Source organism: Chiloscyllium plagiosum, chromosome 39, assembly GCF_004010195.1.
Source record: "Chiloscyllium plagiosum isolate BGI_BamShark_2017 chromosome 39, ASM401019v2, whole genome shotgun sequence".
Taxonomy (NCBI): domain Eukaryota; kingdom Metazoa; phylum Chordata; class Chondrichthyes; order Orectolobiformes; family Hemiscylliidae; genus Chiloscyllium; species Chiloscyllium plagiosum.
In genome coordinates, this window is record NC_057748.1 from 10,416,428 (window position 1) to 10,438,347 (window position 21,920).

The following is a 21,920-nucleotide window of genomic DNA, read 5'->3' on the forward strand; positions in this document are numbered from 1 at the left end:
AGAAAGAGAGACGAGGAGAGAGAGAGAGAGACGGGGAGAGAGAGACAGGGGGAGAGAGAGACAGGGGGAGAGAGAGACAGGGGGAGAGAGAGACAGGGGGAGAGAGAGACAGGGGGAGAGAGAGACAGGGGGAGAGAGAGACAGGGGGAGAGAGAGACAGGGGGAGAGAGAGACAGGGGGAGAGAGAGACAGGGGGAGAGAGAGACAGGGGGAGAGAGAGACAGGGGGAGAGAGAGACAGGGGGAGAGAGAGACAGGGGGAGAGAGAGACAGGGGGAGAGAGAGACAGGGGGAGAGAGAGACAGGGGGAGAGAGAGACAGGGGGAGAGAGAGACAGGGGGAGAGAGAGACAGGGGGAGAGAGAGACAGGGGGAGAGAGAGACAGGGGGAGAGAGAGACAGGGGGAGAGAGAGACAGGGGGAGAGAGAGACAGGGGGAGAGAGAGACAGGGGGAGAGAGAGACAGGGGGAGAGAGAGACATTCTCAGGATAGGCATGGGATTAGGAAGGCAAATGGTACGTTGTAGTTGTCTACTGGAAGGGAAATGGAATATTATTCCATAAAGGGATATTTTGCGACAGTTGCACAGGTCATTGATGAGACCACATCAAGAGAACAGTGTACCTTTGTAGCGGGTTGTTTTTCGAAAATGACATAATTGCATTAGGAGTATTAGGAAAGAACGTTCATTCAACCGGTTCCTGGCACAAAGAAATTACGTTTGAGGAACTGTTGGGCATGATGGGCCAATACCCATCGGAGACCCAAGGGGTTTGTTTCAATGCTCTGAAGGGAGTTCACTGGGTGGATGCTGGAAAAACATAGTTTAAAAATAAGGGGTGTCCCAGACAAGACGGAGTTGGAGGAAATTTTTTTTTTCTGATTCTCTTCCCAGAGAATGGTGAAGGTGGAGTTGTTGAATATTTCTCAGGCAGAAGTTGATGCAGTTTTGATTAACAAAGGGTATTGGGGATTTGCAGAAACCTGGAATTGAGGCCACAATTATATTAGTCTCGATCCTATCAAAAGGCAGAGCAGGCCTGACAGACAACTGGACTTCTCCTAACCCGCTTGTTTTGATTAAATGCAGAGTTAACCTTGCTCTTACTCCATGCAGCACTTGGATACCAGACGCATGCAAAGCTTCCTCATCGTTCTAGTGGCCTATTTTAACCACAACTGTACCCACTGGAGCACCAACTGAATGCAGCTAGTTGAAAGCAAGTATCCTTCCACTCAATTACATTAAACGGTTGCAAAAAAAAAAGCAGAAGCCTGTTTGCAGCAGATCAGATTAAAATTAACTAAGTTCAGGAGCTAACTTTCCTCCCACAAACTCCCTGATGGTTTAGTGGTTAAAAGTTTCACTCACAACCATACTGAGGAATACAGAATGGGAGGATCCATGGCTTGATTGCAGTTCTATCCTGAGGTTTCTAACTTCAAACAGACAAGCAAAATCCTAGTGGGTGGGAGGATGCAGTTAAGAGAAGAACAAATGAGGAGGGTGTGTGCACGTGCCACGTGGCGCAAGTAATCAGCCTGCAGCTATCCCTCTTCCTTGTCACGATCCTTACAAACCTTGCCAGAAAATCCAGTCAGATCCCTCATGTCGTGACAGATTTTTGAAAGATGATCCAATTAGTCCTACTCTTCACCTTTTTACTCGGAGCCCTTCATTTTCAAATACTGATTCGCTTTGACAGTTTTCTACTAGCCTTTCAATCTGTTCATTCCAGATGGTTCTGAGGAAGTCATTTTCTTCACTCTCTCACAAACAAGGGCCGTTTTTCCCTCCACAGGTGCTGGCAGGCTTGCTGACTATTTCCAGCACTTTACATTTACTTTAGATTTTCTACACCCACAGAATCTTAATTTTGCTGTTCTCTACGACAATTCTGGGGAAACACTTCATTGCACAACATTATTAGTTAAAGAGTGCTTTGATGAGCCACATTTGCAACTGACTCTGGATCAGTAGAATACAAGCAGAGTCTGGGCTGTAGATCAACAGTTTTCACCCCAAGAATACAAATGCAGTGTGTTCTGAAACTTCTGCATTTCAGGCCACATCAATGTACTCATTCTAGTTAAAAAAACAATTTTCTCCTTTCTTTACAAGTGCCACCCTCCCCGACATTTCCGTTTATGGGAGACACAAGACCAGCTCCAATAACCACTATGGCAAGTGACATCTACAGTTCCTCCTCTCCCCTGAATTAGGGAGGAGCCTGTTACCCACAGAGCCTCCCATATACCACAACTGCGATAACGAATATGACCTACACCACACTTTCAGCAGATAGCATCATGTTCGAGAACTGTCACAGCAGCGAGCAAAAATTGCTCCTGGCGCGTCACTGTTCATTAGCTAAAGTTTGGTTTGAGTCACATGGTCATGCATTCATCCCCTCGTTTATTCGCAACATTTCAGTGCTTCACAGAGGAAGTGCTGCATTATTGGAAGCACATCTCTCAGAAGGCACAGGAAACCCAAGGCACAACCTACTGGTTCAGGTGGATGCAAATGATCAATGGGAATATTTGAAGAACTGCAAGAGCCTACTCACTAATCTGGACATTAATCCCTGGTTGGACAGTTTACTGCTGCATTCCAGATGCTGCTGTGTTCAGACTGGTTGGTCCATAGTAACTACACTTCAAAAGCAATTCATTGATTGTAAGGAAGTCCAAGTGAACAAATGTTCCTGTCTTGGAAATAGTTTCAGTCTCAAGTGTTTCAATACATGCCTGTTTCTGCAGAACATAGGACATTTTTGAAAAAAAAAAGTTTCAATGGATGTGGGTGTTAGTGGTTAAGCCAGCATTTATTGCCCTTTAGAAAGGTAGTGAGCAGCGTCCTTGGAACGCTGCAGCCCAAGTGGTGCTGGTACTGTTTCAAAACTGTTAGAAAGGGAGTCCACAGTCTTGAATAAGGAACGTTGAAGGTTGTGGCAATATAAATCCCAAATCTGGATAGTAATTGAGTTGGAGGGAAATTCACAGACTGTGATATTGCCATGTGCCTGCTGCCCTTCTCCTGCGAGATAGTAAAGGACTTAGGTTTGGAAGTTGCTGCTGGAAGAGCCTTGTTAAGTCGTGCAGTGCACCTATAATTGGTCAACACTAATGCCACTGTGCATTGATAGTGGACTGAGTGAATGCTGAAGATACTCAAGTGGAAGTTGCTTTTATGCAAGTTGAGCCCAAATTTGCACACTACCAACATAATACACATTTATTTAAACATACAGGCAAAGCAAATCTCTCAACTGAGCCGTGGCTCAACAAGTAGCACTCTCGCCAGAGTCAAAAGACTATGGGTTCAAGCTAATCCAGAATCAGGAGTACTTGACCTTACCTGAAACAGTACTAATGGAGAAATGCACTAAGTAAAGCCTTTCCGGCAAGATGCTAAACGAAGGCCATGCCTGCTCTTTCAGACAAATGTAATACATCGCACAGCATTAAGCAAAGGGGAGTAGGGATGTTCGCCCCAATCAGTATTCTGGCTAATATTTATTGCTCAATCATGAAAAGAAAATCTTTCATCATTGTTCATGGGATCTAGCTGTGCACAAATTTACAAATGCACTTCCTGCATTGCATCAGTGGCTACATTCGAAAAGCACTTAGAAGTTTCAAGGTGATGTCTAGAGCTCTCTCAATGCAAGTCCTTCTTTCAAGAGGGCATGGACTTGTATTTAAAACTCTGTTGTGATCAGAAGCATTTATTTCATAAGCTCTGACTTGTTAATAAGATTCAGGGTACTTGACATAAATAATTATTATTCTGGATCAGTGGTGCTGGAAGAGCACAGCAATTCAGGCAGCATCCGAAAAGCTTTGAAATCGACGTTTCGGGCAAAAGCCCTTCATCAGGAAATAGAACACTGTTTTATTTATATAAAGGTTACGAATTGAAACTTCTGTATCTGGAGCAGCACCAAAATTGACCAGTGTGTTTTTTTTTGGTGGTGTTAATTGCAGGAGGAATGTTGGCAAGGACACAGAAAGCCTGCAGCTCTGTGAGCAATACTGTCAGAGGCAGTAATGTCTTCCTGATTCAGAGGAACAGACACAAAGAACCTCAGGTTTTAGGTTTCATCTGACGGACGGCATTTTTGAACAATTTAGCTCTCCCTCAGTGCAGCTTTGGAATATCAATTGAGATTATGAACTGAAACCTCTTGAGCTGCACGAATCCATAATCTTCTGACCTAGATGCACGATTGTATGTCAATTGACATACAAAGTAATAAACTTCATAAGAACCAACACCAGAAGCACCAGACTGATGTTATTTTATAACTTGCTGTGGTGCATACCTAAAATTTAGAGGTGGGAAGAGAAGAAAGAAATGAAATGTAAATGTAGGGGTGAAAGCTTCACTTGTCAGGATTACAGCTTTTGCATGACCAAATGACTAAAATTGCACTTTTATTACAGGAACTTTACAACCATTTTGTGATCTCATTCCGAAATTCTGCCCATTTATAATTAGATTCTAGTAGTTTATGGTGCTTGAACAAGTAAATTCAGTTTTTATTGCCAGGGACTTAGTATTTTTACTCATGGTTTGAGGATCTTAAGCTGCAGTTCCATCCCTCCGTGCAGAAAGTGCAAATTAGCAGAGCTGATCATGTGAGATAACTTAACAAATACAAAGGAGGCCATAACAACACTCAGGCCAATGATAATACTTTATCCTAATCATTTTTCATCTTCTCATTAACATTATGAATTTAAATTTTGGATTAGTGGGGCTGGAAGAGCACAGCAGTTCAGGCAGCATCCGAAGAGCAGCAAAATCGACGTTTCGGGCAAAAGCCCTTCATCAGGAATAAAGGCAGAGAGCCTGAAGCATGGAGACTGGATCAAGGACTGTTCCCCATACCCTATAAAGAGCGCCAGGCATAACTGGACACATGCGGGTGCCCACAGCCACTCCTTTGACTTGGCAAAAGTGAGATGAATTAAAGGAGAAATTGTTCAGTGAGCGAACAAGTTCAGTCAGGAGCAGCAGCAGTGGTGGTAGATGGGGATTGTTCAGGCCTCTGGTTGAAGAAGCCGGGAGCTCTCAGACCATCCTGGTGGGGAACAGAGGTGTATAGAGATTGGACACCCCTGGTGAAGAGGAGGCAGTTAGGGCTAGGGAACTGGAAATTGTCAATACGGTGGAGATATTCCAAAGCTGCACTGAGGGAGAGCTAAATTGCTCAAAAATGCCGTCCGTCAGATGAAACCTAAAACCTGAGGTTCTTTGTGTCTGTTCCTCTGAATCAGAAAGACATTACTGCCTCTGACAATATACCTTATGAATTTAAATATTGAATTAGACACATAATAGCAGGTAATGAAAAGAACATTGCTAGAGGAGGCAGCAATATCAGAGGTATTGATATTAAAAGCATAAGCCAAAATTTTGATGCCAAAAATCTTGCAACTTCACTTTGACTGGTCTGTGAGAAATGAAAAAATACGTGAGTCCAGTAAGGATTTCTGCAATGGTGGGACAGAGATAGTAGAACACAGGAAGAGGTGCTTTACTCCATGTACAGCAGTGATACATCTGATCTCAGAATGCTGGATAATGTCATTCTGTATCTGAATTAGCCAGTGGCCCATTCCCAATTTTAATATCACTCACCAGGATTTGCATACAAATGATTTTAAAAATGAAGAGAGAGTAAGGCAAAATTAGTTGAATTAAAATTCACCCTCCTTTAAATACTTACAGACAATATACTACAACACTTGATTTAAAGCCATGGTTCAAATGGTCCAAATAAAATTTTTTAACATTAGATTCTCCTCAGTATCAGCTACCGTTTTGTGAGAAGAACATTCGTCCCAAGTCAGAGGGCTGCAGGCTTAACTTCCATTTCAAGATTTGACAAAATAAGGCTGGCACTCCAGCATTGTAGTGAAAGATTACCACACGTCAGAGGTGCCACTTTTCAGATGAGAAGTTAAACTTAGATTCTGTTTGTCCTAATAAAAACAGAAAGTGCTGGAAATACTCAGGAGGTCAAATGCTCAGGAGTTATATTAGATTTGAAACCTAAACTGCTTCTCACTCCACAGATGCTGCCAGATACAGGTTTCTTTACTAATTTCTGCTTTTAGAAGAAAATTCTGTTTTCCAGCATCTGCAATACTTTGCTTTTATTCCATTTGCCCCTTCAAGGGGATGTACAAAGATCCCACAACACTACTTCAAAGGCAAGCAGGAATTTCCTTAATCCTGGCTAATATTTATCAATCAGCCAATGCCACTAAAAACAGATCAACTGGGCATTATCACATTGCTCTTTGCTATGTGTAAATTGGCTACCATGTTTTCTGCATTACAACAGTGACTACATCACACAGTATTTCTTCAGCTGTAAAACATCTTGCAATGTTCTCCTGGCTGTAGAAGACTTAATATAAATACAACTCTGCTCTGTTGTTCAATTGAAACAATTGAAGAATGGGAGTTTTAAGAGGAAACTTGCATCCTAAGTCAAGCCAGGTCTCATTCCATTAATGTTCATGAGTTGGAGGTGCTAGGGTTGGACTGGGGTGGACAAAGTTAAAAAGAAAATCACATAATATCAGGTTATAGTCCAACAGGTTTATTTGGAAGCACTAGCTTTTTGAGCACTGCTCCTTCATCAGGTGGTTGTTCGGAAGCTAGTGCTTCCATATAAACCTATTGGACTATAACCTGGTGTTGTGCGCGTGTGCGCGCATGTGGTGGTGGTGGGTGGTGGTTGTGGAATGGCCTAGTGCTTCCCAGAGGGAACAATCCCCGCAAAATGCAGACGGGGGAATGAGGGGAAGATGAGTTTGCTGGTGGTGTTCTGCTGGAGTTGTCTGAAATGGTGGAGAATGATCCTTTGAATGCAGAGGCTGGTGGAATGAAAAGCGAGGACAGGGGAGCCTGATCACGCTGTTGAGAGTGATGGGAAGGGGCAAGGGTGAAAGCATGGGTGACAGGATGGTTACAGTTTGACGGCCCTGTCAACCGCAGTAGGTGGGACACCATGGACATGGAAGAAGCAAGCCCTGTCACCAGTGCTGTTTTGGAAGGCGGTAGTGTCCGAACAGATACGATGTCGGCAAAGGAACTGAGAGAAAGGGATGAAGTTCTTGAGGATGTGGGGTGTGATAACCTGTAGCGAAGATAGCTATGGGAGACAGAGGCTTTGCAGTGGACAGCTTATTCCCTGAAATAGAGACAGAGAGATCAAGGAAAGGAAGGGAAGTCTCAAAAATGGACGATGTGAAGGTTATACAGGCGTGAACATTGGAGACAAAACAAATGAAGTTTTCAAGGCCTTGGCAGAAGTATGAAGCGGCACCAAATCGATACATTGAGAAAAAGACTTGTGGAAGGGGGTTTGTGTAAGACTGAAACAAGGACTGTTCCCCATACCCTATAAAGAGCCAGGCATAACTGGACACATGCGGGTGCCCACAGCCACTCCTTTGACTTGGCAAAAGTGAGATGAATTAAAGGAGAAATTGTTCAGTGAGCGAACAAGTTCAGTCAGGAGCAGCAGCAGTGGTGGTAGATGGGGATTGCTCAGGCCTCTGGTTGAAGAAGCCAGGAGCTCTCAGACCACCCTGGTGGGGAACAGAGGTGTAGAGAGATTGGACACCCCTGGTGAAGAGGAGGCAGTTAGGGCCAGGGAACTGGAAATTGTCAATACGGTGGAGGGCATCAGAGGAACCTATATCAGCAGATATAGGTGGGCAGGTTCTGGACAAGTGGGGAGTGGATTGAGGCATTGTAGGAGGAAAAGAGCTTGGTGGGTCAGGAACAGGCTGATACGATGGGCCTACCAGGGCAGTCTGGTTTGTGGATTTTGGGAAGGAGGTAGAAGCGGCTGTTCAGGGTTGGGAGACGGCTACGTTGGAGGTGGGAAATTTCCAAAGGTAATGAGGTCGGTGACAGTCCTGGCAATAATGCAAATGTCTACCCACTAAGTAAATGCAAATTGATGACGACTAAAGGACCATGAAGGCTTTCTGGTGGGGTGCTAACAGTCTTGAAAGAAAGTGGAACTGCATGAAAAGACATAATACAGATTTTGATATCAGATTGTATTGTAATTTCAAGGGAAATTGACTAGTCAGCGCTTTAGATGGAGGAGAGGGTCAGTACAGTCAAAGATTTGTCTCATGTGCAAGATGAGGTGAGAGAGGTCAAATTTAGAAAAAAGGAGAGAAGCCAGAAAACTGTGCAAGTTGAAGGCATTTCAAGGCAGGGGAGCAGCAAAGACAGCTGAATGGAGAGTCTCAATCTTAGCAACAAAGTTGCTCACAACTTCCTTGCAACAGAGTTCAATATTTCATGAAGCAAAAACAAACAGCTAGAGAAACTCAACAGGTCTGGCAGCATCTGAGGAGAAAACAGAGAGTCAGTGTTTTGGATCCAGTGACACAGAAGTCTGAAGAAGGGTCACTGGATCCAAAACATTGACTCTACTTACTCCTCATAGATGCTGCTAGACCAGGTGAGTTTCTCCAGCTGCTTGCTTTTGTTTCAGACTTCCAGCATCTGCAATTCTTTGTGTTTTGTTTCATATTTCATGGTTTGTGCATTTCAAAATCTGATGTAAAGGCACTGTTATATAATTACTACGAACTTCGAACGACTAACGGCACTGTGAGTCATTGCTGACCCAGCTCACAATTTAGACAGGTTCTGTTGCACTGTCAACTGTTGTGGCAAGGACAGACTACTGAGCTGTTACAGATGCGCTTTATGGATGCAATATATAAAACCAAGGCAGCATCTACCTGCGCAGGTAAGACTCTGGAGATCTATTTGTTGACCAGTAGAGAAGCTACTAGATGTTCTGTCAACATTGCTCAATGCACCAACATCATAGGCAAAGATGAAGGCAAAGTCACCATAGCCCCAGAGGGCTGCTCTCTCATCAGTGAGACACAACTGATTGTGGTTTAACATGAGCGTCCTGCGCCTTAAGAGATAGGAGAGGCCGAGATGGAGCGTCCTTCATGGCAACCTGAGCTGGTGTGGGAACTGAACCTACACTGCTAGTGTCACCCTGTATTACAAACCAGCTGTCCAGCCAACTGAGACAAATCAAAGGTAAAATGCCAAGAACAGATGACCTGGTTATCCTCGTAAATGCCAGATGCTACATTTGTTGATGTTGCAAACGTTTAGGAGGTAATCTCTTGGCTGGCAGTTTTGACTCCTGGGAGCAATGACTATATGTCCACAATGGCAGATGAGGATTATGTGAGTCTTATCTATGGAACTCTGTCCAAATGCCTCCATAGAATCCACAGATCCATGGAATCCCTATGGTGGGGAAACAGGCCCAAAAAGTCCACACCGACTCTCCAAAAAGCATCCCTCCAAGACTCACATGCCCTCCCACCCACCCTATTGCTTCCCATGGCTGATCCACCCAAATTACACGATGGGCAATTTGGACACGATGGGCAATTTGGGATGGCCAATCCACCTAACCTGCACATCTTTGGACTGAGGGGAGAAACTGGAGCACCTGGAGGAAATCCATGCAAACATGGGGATAATGTGTAAACTCCACACAATCGCCCAAGGTTGGAATTAAAACAGGGTCCCTGGCGCCGAGAGTTAGCAGTACTAGCCACTGAGCCAATGTGCCGCCCTCTTAAGTTCACCTTGCATGAGGCAAATCTTTAGCTGTATTCACCCTCTTCCCCACCTAAAGTGCCAACCAGTCAATTTCCCTTGAAATTACAATACAATCTGATAACATAATACAATCTCTCTTTTCCAGTGCTATTTAAATCAGCCCATTCAAAGAATAAATGGTAAATATCTAACAGGTATCAATCATATCTTTGATTAGAAATATCATGCAAATAGAATCTTAGATCAAATGTAGCATTTAAACTACATTTCACAGTAACAAAACAATCTTGTTTACTCAAATTACTTTGTATTTGGTAAACAGAATGGTGAGCGAAGACATTCAAGAAGAGAAAATTCATTATAAAGCAAGAAAGAAATGTTGTTCATGGTTCTGGTGAAAGCTGTCAATTTGATGGAAGCATGAAAAATAAGAAAGAAGGGTATTGATCTGGGAATGACAACTTGTTGAAGGACCTGCGAGACAAAGAGAATTGGACACAAGCCGGATGTTAATAAGGCAAGTGGGTCAAAAGGCAAGCTTTTTTCCAGGGAAGATGTTGGGTAAATTAATGGCTGGTATTTTGAAAAATAGCTAGATAGTGACTAAGGAGCAGCAAATACATAGAATGTCAGTTTCCTGCTCGAAACCACAGGTGAGAAAAGTTGGGCTTGAACCAAGCTCTGGTGCTTTTATAGTCAAGCACCTTACTGATGCTGACAGCCCAGGATTTCATGTGAAATAATAGACACATGGATCAGATATCATTGTATGCTTAGCACATGTGAAGTCAAACTTAGCAAAAACATAGTTACTACAGGAGAAATAGGATATAAACAAAGGTAGAAAAATATTAAAATTGCTTGGATGATCAAGGCAAAAATTTAAGGCTTCTTTACTATCTGCAATCCACTAGTAGGTTCTGGTGTTTCCTCGAAAAATATTGCATAACTACTGATACTGGTGCTTATTGCCATACGTTGAGCTCGCAAGACTTTGGGCTATTTTAAGAAACAGTTAGAGAAGAATTCACTACCCACCATACAAAACAGTTATGTAATTTTTTTTTAAGAAAGAGGGGACAAGGCTAACCATAGAGCAGTTCACACCAGTTTGACTTGACATGAATTTCATGCTGCCTCACTACCGGTCACGTCATGCTTCCTTGCGCTAATGCTGAAGGTCTAATATTTGCATATACACAAATCATGGGCAGACACAAACTTTTGTTTCTGAGACTTAATACCATGATCTACTTTGCAATTGCACATACTAGATTCAAAAGAGTTAGAATCTATGGAAGGCCGGGTCTTAGTTAAAGCAAGGCAAGTTTAAAGGGTCATAGAGTGCTTACATTGTGGATGGAGGCCCTTTAGCTCATCAAGTCCACACCTACCTTCCAAGCAGCACCCTGCCCAACCTTTACCATTTCCCTGAAACCTCGCATTTCCCATGGCTAATCCACCTAGCCTGCACATGCCTGGACACTATGGGCAATTTCCCATCGTTAATCCACCCAGCCTGCACTTCTTTGGACTGCGAGAGGAAACCAGAGAACCGAGAGGAAACCCATGCAAACACAGGAAGAACCGTGCAAACCCCACACAGACAGACAGTCACCCGAGGCTGGAATCGACCCTGGGTCCTTGGCGCTGTGTGGCAGCAGTGCTAACCACTGAGCCACCGTGCTGCATGATCAGCTGGGAAGTTTGACAAGCAGGAAACAGAAAGCTGCTCGTGGAGGTGCCTCCTCCTAGAAAGGAGATGCAGTGGAGAAAATTGGTAGCAAGATAAAATTCTGAAGAACAGCAATACCAAGCTCTGGATTTAAAGGCTGCACAAAGTTGGGAACAAAGGGACAGAAGGTAAGAAGCAAGGCAGACCCCATAACTGAAGATGGAAATGGTGCAAAGTTCAACTCCCAAAACTATATGGAAATGAAACTAGATTTCATATTAAGTTTTCTTGATATAAAGATTTATGCATTGAACTCATATCAATAGGGTTGCTGAGTTGTCTCATTCAGTTTGAATGGGAAAATAAACCCTGTATTTGGAAGAATAATAGCTGTACTCTTCACTTTTTCACTCGGTTGGTGGATATACTGCCTAGCATGGAAGACAAGCATCGTCCAAATTCTGATCCCTATCCTGAAATGGGATCTGCTGACTCGATAGATAGTGGCACAATTGTGGGGATGGGAGAGGAAAATGTTTCTCCATCCCAGTTATCAGCCCTCCATAGTTGCCAGAAAATCCAGGGTGTACACTGGATTAATAGGGACAGTTCCATCATAATACAATTATATAGCCTTGCATCATATTCTACCTAGGCTAATAAATTAATAAAGGCTCACATGAATGAGATGTAAGAATATATCTAATACTTCTGGACTGCATGCCAATGTCTTAATAACTTTAAGAATCAAGGAAAAAGGTTTTAAAATGAATTTCATCCAGAGCCAAATTTTACAAAATCAAATGCTTTTGCCATTGCAATCAAACGTTTGGAACAACCCCTTACTTGTATCGAACTTTCTCATCCATATCTTCAGATGGTTCCATCGTGATGCAAGTGACAAGAGCTTCCATACTACTTGGCCGTGTCAGGAATTCCACCAGCTTGCGATTATTGGCTTTGCATTCTTGTAGGACATCCTCCTCGTCCATGAGCTCAAAGAGCGTAACATCCTCACGTTCCAGGAGCGTGTCAATGTGTGATGTCGTGTGTAGGTCAAACTTCCAAAACATGATGCGCTGTAGAAAACCAAGAAACAATAAAATCAGGAACTTCAGCAAACCCTGAATGCAGTCACACTATATCCAGCCTGGAATGCTCGGGACTGAGCCACCCCGGGTTTCAGAACTTTCTGGATTGTAGAAAGACATTAGAATGCCTAACCACAAGTCTAAGCTGGAAAATACCGTAGATATAAATATTTATTCAAAATACAAAACAAACAGTATCAAAATATTTTGCCTTGGACTCGTCAGAACAATTCTCAAGAATACCAATGTAAGGGGGAAATCAAGACATACTCGGAGAGGAAAGCACTAATTAGTTCACAAGTAGACTCTGACTGGTAGAGGCAATGCTTGGGAGAATGCACCAGTCAATGATGACTGACATATAAGTGCACAGCTTTGTGAAACTTCAAACCAGGCAGGTTGACTTCCATTGGTCAAAGCCCAGTACTGAGAAGTGAACCAGCAAATGGCTGTCATGTATGTTTAAGAGTACATAAACGATGAATGGAATATATAAACTTCGGTGCTGGTATAACATCAGGTGTGTAAGGTCATACATCCTGAAGATTGGTGGATGGTATCAAACAGCACAACCCTTTGGCTGTTTGCAGAAAGCAAGGTTCCTACCAGATTCTGCTTACAAATCTCTCAATTCAATGTCCAGTGTCATGTTTCATAATTGGACAGCATTTGCTGGATAATCCTGTGTGTACAAAGAATTACACCGACAACCAATTTAGGATTTGCAGTGAGATGCACTTGCATACCCTGGCAGTTACATATGTTAATACTCAGGAATCTGACTGCTGCAGACAGAAAGAATATATACAAGCACTGTATCTATTTTAACTCAACAAAATAGGTGACAGCTACCCTACGAAGTACTGTACTCAAAAACCGCCAGGTCTGCTTAACTTCCAAATAGTATATTTCTGAACGTGAGATTGCAGTGCATAAGCAATCAGATATGAAATATAGCAGATCATGAGTATTGTAATTGGGCTTTACCCACAATACTGTATCTCAGGTTTGTTTGACAGGCAGCTCCCAAATCCAGGTGATCAGAGCTGTAAACTGCTGACCTCTAAATCAATGTCTAGAATTTCCTATTTAACAGCAATCCAAATTATTTTCGCCACACAGACTGCAGTGGCTGAAGATAGCTCACTACCATCTTTATGCATGGCAACTAGAGACAGGTAAGCCTGACTTTGCCAACACAGCCTTACCTTAAGAATGAGCAAAACACAACCAGGGAGGAATCAAACTGTATCAGCTGTATAGAGCAGAAAGAGGACATTAGAGAGCTAGGGACAGAGCATCAGCATCAGGAAGAAATCCTTTTTGGAGAAGGCAACTTGGAAACTAGTGGCACTCTCGTAATAACTCACTTGGTAAATTAAACTCATTAACCAAGTCCCACACATCCACCCTTGGGCTAGAATTCCCAATGTTTTGGATGGATATATCTAGCGAGCAAGGCAAAGATGGTATTAGTTTTTCAAAGAAATCCTTGGTTAAGCACACCAAGTCCACATTTAAGTGAAATTGCTAACCTGGGTAAGGCACAGATTCCATCGCCTTTCCCTCACCTGAAACAAAGAAAATACATTGCAGCTTTTGAAGCAAAAGTCAAAGCATTTGAGAAGAGAACTGAAAAAGAGGACGTCCTTGCTTGCAGGTGGAAGGAATCTGCTGCAAGGACTCTCACCTGTAGGGATACACTCAATCACGGTCACTCAATCCATGGCCAGATGTGGTGCTGCTGCCCCATTTGACCTTCCACCCAAACAGCAATCACTGCCCGGAAGGACTCACGAGATGTTTTAGAGTGTCATACTGAGTATCACATTTTAAGTATCACACGCATGGACCTCACTAACAATGTCCTGTTTAATGGTGGTCCCTTTGTTAATTTCTAACTAAAAGCTAGACCAGATTTTAAAATATGTACGTCTGAAGAACAAAATTAAAGGGGGAAGAAAACCCAAACAATATAGAGACAGAGTTAAATTTCTTTGCCTGAAAATAGCTTATCTGAAAAATGAATGAACATCCAACAATACATGGGGGAAAAAGGGGGAGCCTGAATGCTTTCTATTGGTCGATTTAGACAGCCCACTCATCAGCAAACAGAGCAGAATGTACACATGCATATATGTACTTCTTTAATTATTGTTGTTTATTCAGCAAAACACCAGTTTACATACATTACATATTGTGCAGTAATTTTTTTTCCTGTCTCTACATCTGAGGCATTGGTTTGCATGTGTATAAAAATTTGAGTGCCAGGCTAGAAGGAACACAGGCCCTTACACAGGCCCTTACATACTCACCCAATGTTCTATTAACTTAAAGCAAGAAAATTAAGTTAGCAATCCTTGTGGATATTTCTCTCTGTCCCATTTCCCTACACTCAATTTGCTCTCAAATGTTATTAAATCAACGCAATTATTTCACCACTGTTACACTGATCAGGAGCAATGTCAAAGAAACACATCTAACCATTTCAGAATCCCTTCTCAACAAATTGTCAAAACACGCAACAAATATTTTCATCTTCTTGATAAGTCGTGGTTTTAATAAACATATCATTCCTATTTTTATTTCACCACACATCAGGAGGACCAAGTTCAAACTTGAAACACCCAGCTACAGTGGAACTCCATTTTCAGTGAACTCAAGAGTTTCAGTACAGACCTGCTTACAAACTACATCGCTACTGAATCCTCACTTCCACTTCTACCATCTCAGTTAGCCAACCTCTCAATTTGAAAACATATCGCAAAGCCAGGAGGTGCTGATTATATACCTGCATTGGCTGGCATCATTTCAGGTAGCAGAATGATGCTAAAATAGGTCTCAGAACCAGTGGGTTTGAGGAAAGTATAGAAGAGAGTCAGGTAAAGCTCCTGCACCTGATCTTTCCCAAATCAGAAGGCAGTGATAGGTTTAGGTCTTATATCAAGAAAGTTCAACACAAAAATATAATCTTGATGTTAAACTGAGGCCAATTCTGCTCTCTGTTGGATATGAAGAAATCTGATGTGCTGTTTCAGAAAAACGTAGGGGGGGGTTTCCGGTGTTCTGAGCCAATATTTATTCTTTAACTAACAACAGGACAAATTATTTGCCTGCTCACAACCATACGGTTGTTTAGTGGGAGCTTGCTGTGCATAAACTGGCTGCCATGTACCCAACAGTGACTACTGTGCAAAACATACTACTGGAAAAAGACTGGAAGCACCCAAAAGGTTGTACTTTATATGAACACAAATCCTTTCTTCCTGCTGCAAAGTACACATCTGGCTACTGGGTAAGACCTAAATTAAGTTCAGCTGTAATTTCCTCCCATCCAATAATCAATAAACTTCCAGTATTCTCTGCCGAATTAACGTAATAAGAATAGACAATCAAGCTAGGTAGTTAAGTGCTCCAGGGAGTGGCGGAAATGCACGTCAGGATGAGTCACTGCCTTCAAAGATATAGCACAAGAAAAAAAATACATCATAGATTGACAGAAGAGACATATAAAAATATAATTAGGGAAACCACAAATGTTGGGTCAGAGAAAGGAAAAGAGGAGATTAAAACCATGCGAGCAACACACACACGCACACAAAATGAAATAAGTACCGAGTATAGGTTTGCTGAAACTTAATTCTCAATACCTAAACTGCTTTAAGAAAAGTTAACTGGCAAGAGCTACCAGTAATTGGCAACATATTGATTACAGCATGAGCCAAAGGTAAATGGACAGGGGTAAGAAGCATCAAGCTCAACAGGTGACCACACTGGGCAGGAGACTCAAGATGAAATTCTACCATTTGCAGTTAGCATTCTATAAGCCAAATTCCATGATTAACAACTGTGCAAGACATCTGAAAATAATGTCCGTTCTGAAACATGTTAGCTGTGCTGCAGAACATATGAAGATGGATTCAAGTTAGAGGTGGATATGAACAAGTCTAAAAAGATTGCGATCTCCAGTTTCATGGCAGATGTGATAGATCGTATAGCCCACTGGAATAGGTCAGCCATTCAAAACTAAAATGGATGCACTGTGGTGCAATTTTTCAGCCATATCACCTCCAAGTTACATCTCACTTGCTCCAATTCCTTGAACCAAAATAGACAGGATTTTCATTCAAGTGCTAATTTACCTAACATCTCTTCCCTTCTCTATGTCAGTACATTTCAATTGTCAGTCTTCCGAAGGTGATGATTGAGACCTTGCTAGGAATGGTTCTTACATCATGACAGATGTGACTAGTTACATTGACTGCTGGTCTCGGAGCATAACTGAGCTCAAACTTTATCCTCTTACCTGTTGTCTACCATGCAGTGAATCAGTAGGCTTCAACAATCTTCTAAACTCTCAATGCTACCTACCCCAGCTAACTCAGATGAGACTGGCAATTGGTCTGTAACCTAGCAAGGCTCTAATAGTCACAGTTACTGAAGGGGCTTCTCTCATGTTCTGGCATGAAACATTAGTCAAAGTGTTTGGGGCTTTTACCCTTAACCTCAGCTTTATGCCAGTGATACTAAATAGCACATCCTTTCTGTTTTCTGCATCTCATTGAACAAGACAGCAAGAACCTTCCTTTTAGGCCTATGAATGATTAGTAGGCATAGAGCTCAAGTCATTTCCTTCAGCAACTTACAAAGCATCACACCTGCACTATCTTTTTCATAGCTTCAAATAAAAGTACCCAGGGAAAGCCCACACAAGTTACACTCCAGGCTTCCTCTTATTGGCAGCCAACATGCCCAAATATTAAATATTTTCATTTTGTTCAGTAAACATCATTCTGCTTATTGGGGGAGTAAATTCATTCAGACGTTTCCTGCAATCAAATTGCTGCAGCACTTTAATGACCTCAGCCATCTACATCCACCCACACTTGGGCCACCCACATATTTCAATTCAGAAATGGCACCCAGTTCATTAAGCAGCCCTGATGGAAAACACGTTTGCACTGCAAACCCATTCAGCAGTTTTATACCAAATTGTTGCACAGGAAATCAAAGTCAGCGCTCGAGTTGACATATTTTAACATTAATCCTAGCTGAGATTGCCATTTTTATTGAGGTTTCTTTGCTAAATCAGCTCCCTATTAGCATCAGCAGGACTTTATTGGAGCTAAAAATACACTCAAGATCCAATCCAAGTTTGGAAGCAGACAAATCTATAAACAAATCATACTGCTTGGTGCTGTTATACTTTATATGTGAACGGGCCAGGAAAACATCTCGAAGCCAGCAATCCTTTGATGATTTTGTGATAAAGCAGTATCCTGCTCTTCTGGCATGCCATGATTTACACATTGCACTCACCACCATCTGCCACATCTAAAGCCAACCAGCAGAATCAAAGGTGAATGAAGATTTCCTTTTCTGGCAGACATATCATTAAAAACCTCTGCACTCCCAATAATTCCCTCACACCATCAAACTGGTAAAATGGAGAGAAAAACAGATACTTACCCTTTAGAAGTCTCCAGACATTGTGCGCAAAGTGGATACTCTTCATCATTCTACATAGGTGCACAGGTCTCTGATGGAGGAGCTTTTCCAAACAATATATAAAAAGGCCTTTATTTTAAGAGGCAAGGTGATGAAAGGGAGGGTGAGGTCACAGCTACAGTATTTGGGAGCATTCCCTGGAGTTCTTTTAAAGATGGAATTTAGTTTGCCTTATTAAATTAGAAAATGAATGCAATCCCTGAAGGCCCATCTATTGATGGGCAAGCGTCTGATGCTCCTTCCTATTTTTGCCACTGTACATCCTATCCTGAAAAAGCTGACTATTTGACGGGCCATCGCTTGCAAGTGGTGCAACTCAGTATAATCGAAATGTCGACTACAGGCAGGTCAGATACGACAGAGGACTTCAACTCCAAGCTCCAATCTTTCTCCAATCAAGCATATATATGTTCATTTGCCACCACAAAGGGTTACAAATCTCAGTTAACTGAAAGCTTGGTGTGAGATCAGGCATGCTGACGTGGGACTGGTTTATGTGCTGCATCAGATTCATTAAAGTTGCACTTAATTTTGAAGCAAAGGGAAACAGTTACACTGAAGTTGCAGTTCTGAGGTACATAGATCACTAGGTCCCAAGCTCAGTTTAATGATATATTTGGTTTAGCTAATTCAATTTGGTTAGCAGTTAAGAACACAGATGCTAGGGATGAAGGAAATAAAATCATCAAGCTTGCTATCTTTCAGATCACATTCCCATGACCAAATGAAAATGCACATGCTGGCGTGATGCCCATTGCAGATGAAGAGCCCACCATCATTTGCCATTTATTTCTTACATAGGAAGGCTGCGAAATAAAGACAGCATGGCAAGCATTAATCTAAACGACAATCACTGGCGTCCAGATGAAATGACAATTCTCTTTTACGGACGTACTTTCCTCTTAAAATTGTTATTTAGATATCAGTGACATCCATGCTCCCAGACTGACATGGCTTTGACACTTGCCTGTCCCTGCAGGTGCTGGTGCAGTCCACTCTGGTGCAACAATTAAATCCCACCACTTTCACCCCAGCCAAATGGTATACCACAATTTCTGGTCAGAAGTTTTATAATTCCTTGTATAGCTGACCTGTTGATCTAGGAGGTTAATTCTCACTTTAGAATGATCAGTGACTGAGTACATGAAAGTACTTGGGTTCAAATTCCAAGTGAGCCTTGCTGAATTGTCACTTCCTGACCAAGTCGCAGATACTTTGGGCTCATGTGGCAGAGTGATATTGTCACTACCTCTGAGCCAGAAGATCTGGGTTCAAGTCCCACCAGCTCCAGAGGTGTGTCATAACATGTCTGAATAGATTGACTGAAATACCTATAAACTCCTTGCCTGCACTTTACTACTGTCTTGAACGAAAGTTAGCTGATGCTTCTGGGACATGAGTTCAAAAACACCACAGGAACTGGTGGAATATGAATTCAATTAACAAATCTGGAATTTAAAGATAATCTCAGTGGTCTTGTGGTGGCGTGTTTTATCCCCATCTCTGTACCAGGAGGCCAGGTTCAAGTCCCAGCTCTTCCAGAAGTGAACAATAACACCTCCAAGTGAGTGGTTTAGGAAATACCTTTCAAGCTAGACTCAGTAATGGTGACCAGAAAACTATCATGGATTGCTGTAAATACCCATCTGGTTCACCCTTGCAAGATCTGACCTACATGTGAATCTAGACCCATAGCAATGTGGTTGACTCCTAACAGCCATCTGAAATGGATCTTGCAACTTACTTAATGTAAGGGCATTTAGGGATGGGCAAATGCTGATCTTGTTAACACCACCTACATATCATGAATAAATAACGAAGAAAAACAGTGAATTTTACTGGCTGCTATTTAGCTCTGCTTCAGTTTCTTTTCCTCAACCAGGCGCTGAAAGAAAGTATTAAGGGCCCAAATTCAACTGTAACCTGTTTCTAATAATTATTTGTTTTTGACAAACTTTAAATTTAAAGTTTCTTCCTCCATAATAGCTGACTAGACAGTGATTCGTAGGTATTTACTGGTGCAGTGTTAAGTGATTTGACAAGACCCATCACTAAGCTCTCAATAGTATTAGACTAACAGCTTTCCCACAGAATTGTAAATCATTAAAGCATTTGCTCGAGTATGGAACAATGAGGAGAGAAATAAATGTCCAGTCCAACTTATACACTGGTCTTTGGGCACAGTACAAACACTTCAATAAAAAAAAATCAAAGCACATTCTCGCATTTCCACTGCAAGCAGCAACTATGATGATGTTCGGATCTATCCTGGCCCAATAGGCCATCTGCAGACATGTTCTATATTCTCTGAAACATATAGAGGTAAGACTGGAAGACACATGCATTACTTTCAAGTTTACTTCTGATCCTGGTCTCCACCAACATCTCTCTCTTAACCACATCTCTGCTGAAAGTGGTGAAACAAGAAAGAAAGAAGAGCCACTCTTCTGGTGTATCAATTTAGTGTCCATTCATCATTAGTGAACTGATATAATGAATTTCAAATAGGAGGAGACAGAAAGGGGCAGACAGAGGGAGAGGAAAACAGTATTGTAAGTGTCAAAATCCTGCTCTCAATTCATATCCAAACAGGCACACTCCCATCACAATCATTAACCACCAAGCAGAAGTTTAAGTGATTCACACAATCACTCCTCCCCAAATATGTTTGCCTAAGGAATGCCTTGGACGACTACATGAATAAGTGGATATTTCACTGAGCAGGAGACTGTTGACACCATTACAATCTCACAAAACAGTATTAGGTAAGCTTTTAAGACAGAACCACAAACTGCAAGGAGGCACCCAGTAGAATATGGACTAGTGGTCCTGGAGGCATAGATGTACACACTTATTTAATTTTGAAAAATGTGGTGCTGGAAAAACACAGCAGGTCAGGCAGCATCCGAGGAGCAGGAGAATCGACGTTTCGGGCATAAGCCCTTCTTCAGGAATGAAGAATTCCTGAAGAAGGGCTTATGCTTGAAACGTCGATTCTCCTGCTCCTTGGATGCTGCCTGGCCTGCTGCGTTTTTCCAGCACCACATTTTTTAACTCTGGTCTCCAACATCCGCAGTCCTCACTTTTTCCCTCACACTTATTAATTCTCAACATGCAGAAAGGGAAAATCTTTTGAAGTTAATATCCTTTAACTTTTGGTCAATGAAACCTACATTATGTCAGAAACAACTTTTGTAAGCATTCTACCCAATGCTGGAAATCAACAACTACCCTTAATTAATGGTGGCAACAATGTCCCTTATGCAAAGCTTCATTCACCTTAACTAGCTCCTCCATATCCCACTTCAAACACAAACACCGCTTGTATGAATGTGGAATGATACACATACATCACTATCACATCCTGAGATAGGAACTTTTGGTACAAAGTTAGGGACATTATCACTGCGTCACAAGACCCTGTCAGCTAAGCTTCTTTACTACCAGGCCCACCAATCCAATTAATGATTAGCACACCAACTTAATCATTCCTTCTTATCCAATTAATGCATTGTTAATAGGTTAATACAGTTTTCCCAATAGTCTTAGAAACTTTCAGGTTGATCAGTCTCTCTCAGTTCACAGAATTTTCAAAATGAAATACTGCTCCTCCTTTATCTTTTAAATCATGGCTCATCAACATTCACAATCTTTGAAGGCAGCCAACAGCTTGATGTTGTTCTCAAATTTGTACTGTTATGCCACTCAAGCGGTCAGTGTTTATCTCCCTTGTTTCCCTCTTGCTCTGCTACCTGCAACTTTACCAGTCACTTCCAGATGTATTCATTGCTATTTCCTAGGTCCACACCCAAAGAATTGTAGCTGTCTTGGTAACCATCGACAAAAATTCTGATGTGTAAATGTTTCTTTGAAATGTTTAATGATCATCACCATGCATATCAGAAACAATTCACAGGGTTTTAACTTGAGGTCTCTGTGATATAAAGACACCAGTAGGGACATGAGCTAAGCCTTTGCAGGCACTCAGAAATAAAGGGACA

The 21,920-nt window shown here is 42.0% G+C and overlaps 1 protein-coding gene across 1 annotated transcript in view; it reads right to left on the reverse strand.

Moving 5' to 3' along the window:
• Positions 1 to 21,920, reverse strand: part of LOC122542217 (serine/threonine-protein phosphatase 6 regulatory subunit 3-like) — a 99,751-nt gene that overhangs the window by 68,656 nt on the left and 9,175 nt on the right. The window contains exon 2 of the mRNA XM_043679714.1: positions 12,167 to 12,399. Within this exon, the coding sequence (XP_043535649.1) occupies positions 12,167 to 12,393 (227 nt within the window). The 5' untranslated portion in view covers positions 12,394 to 12,399. The remainder of the gene's footprint in view (positions 1 to 12,166; positions 12,400 to 21,920) is intronic.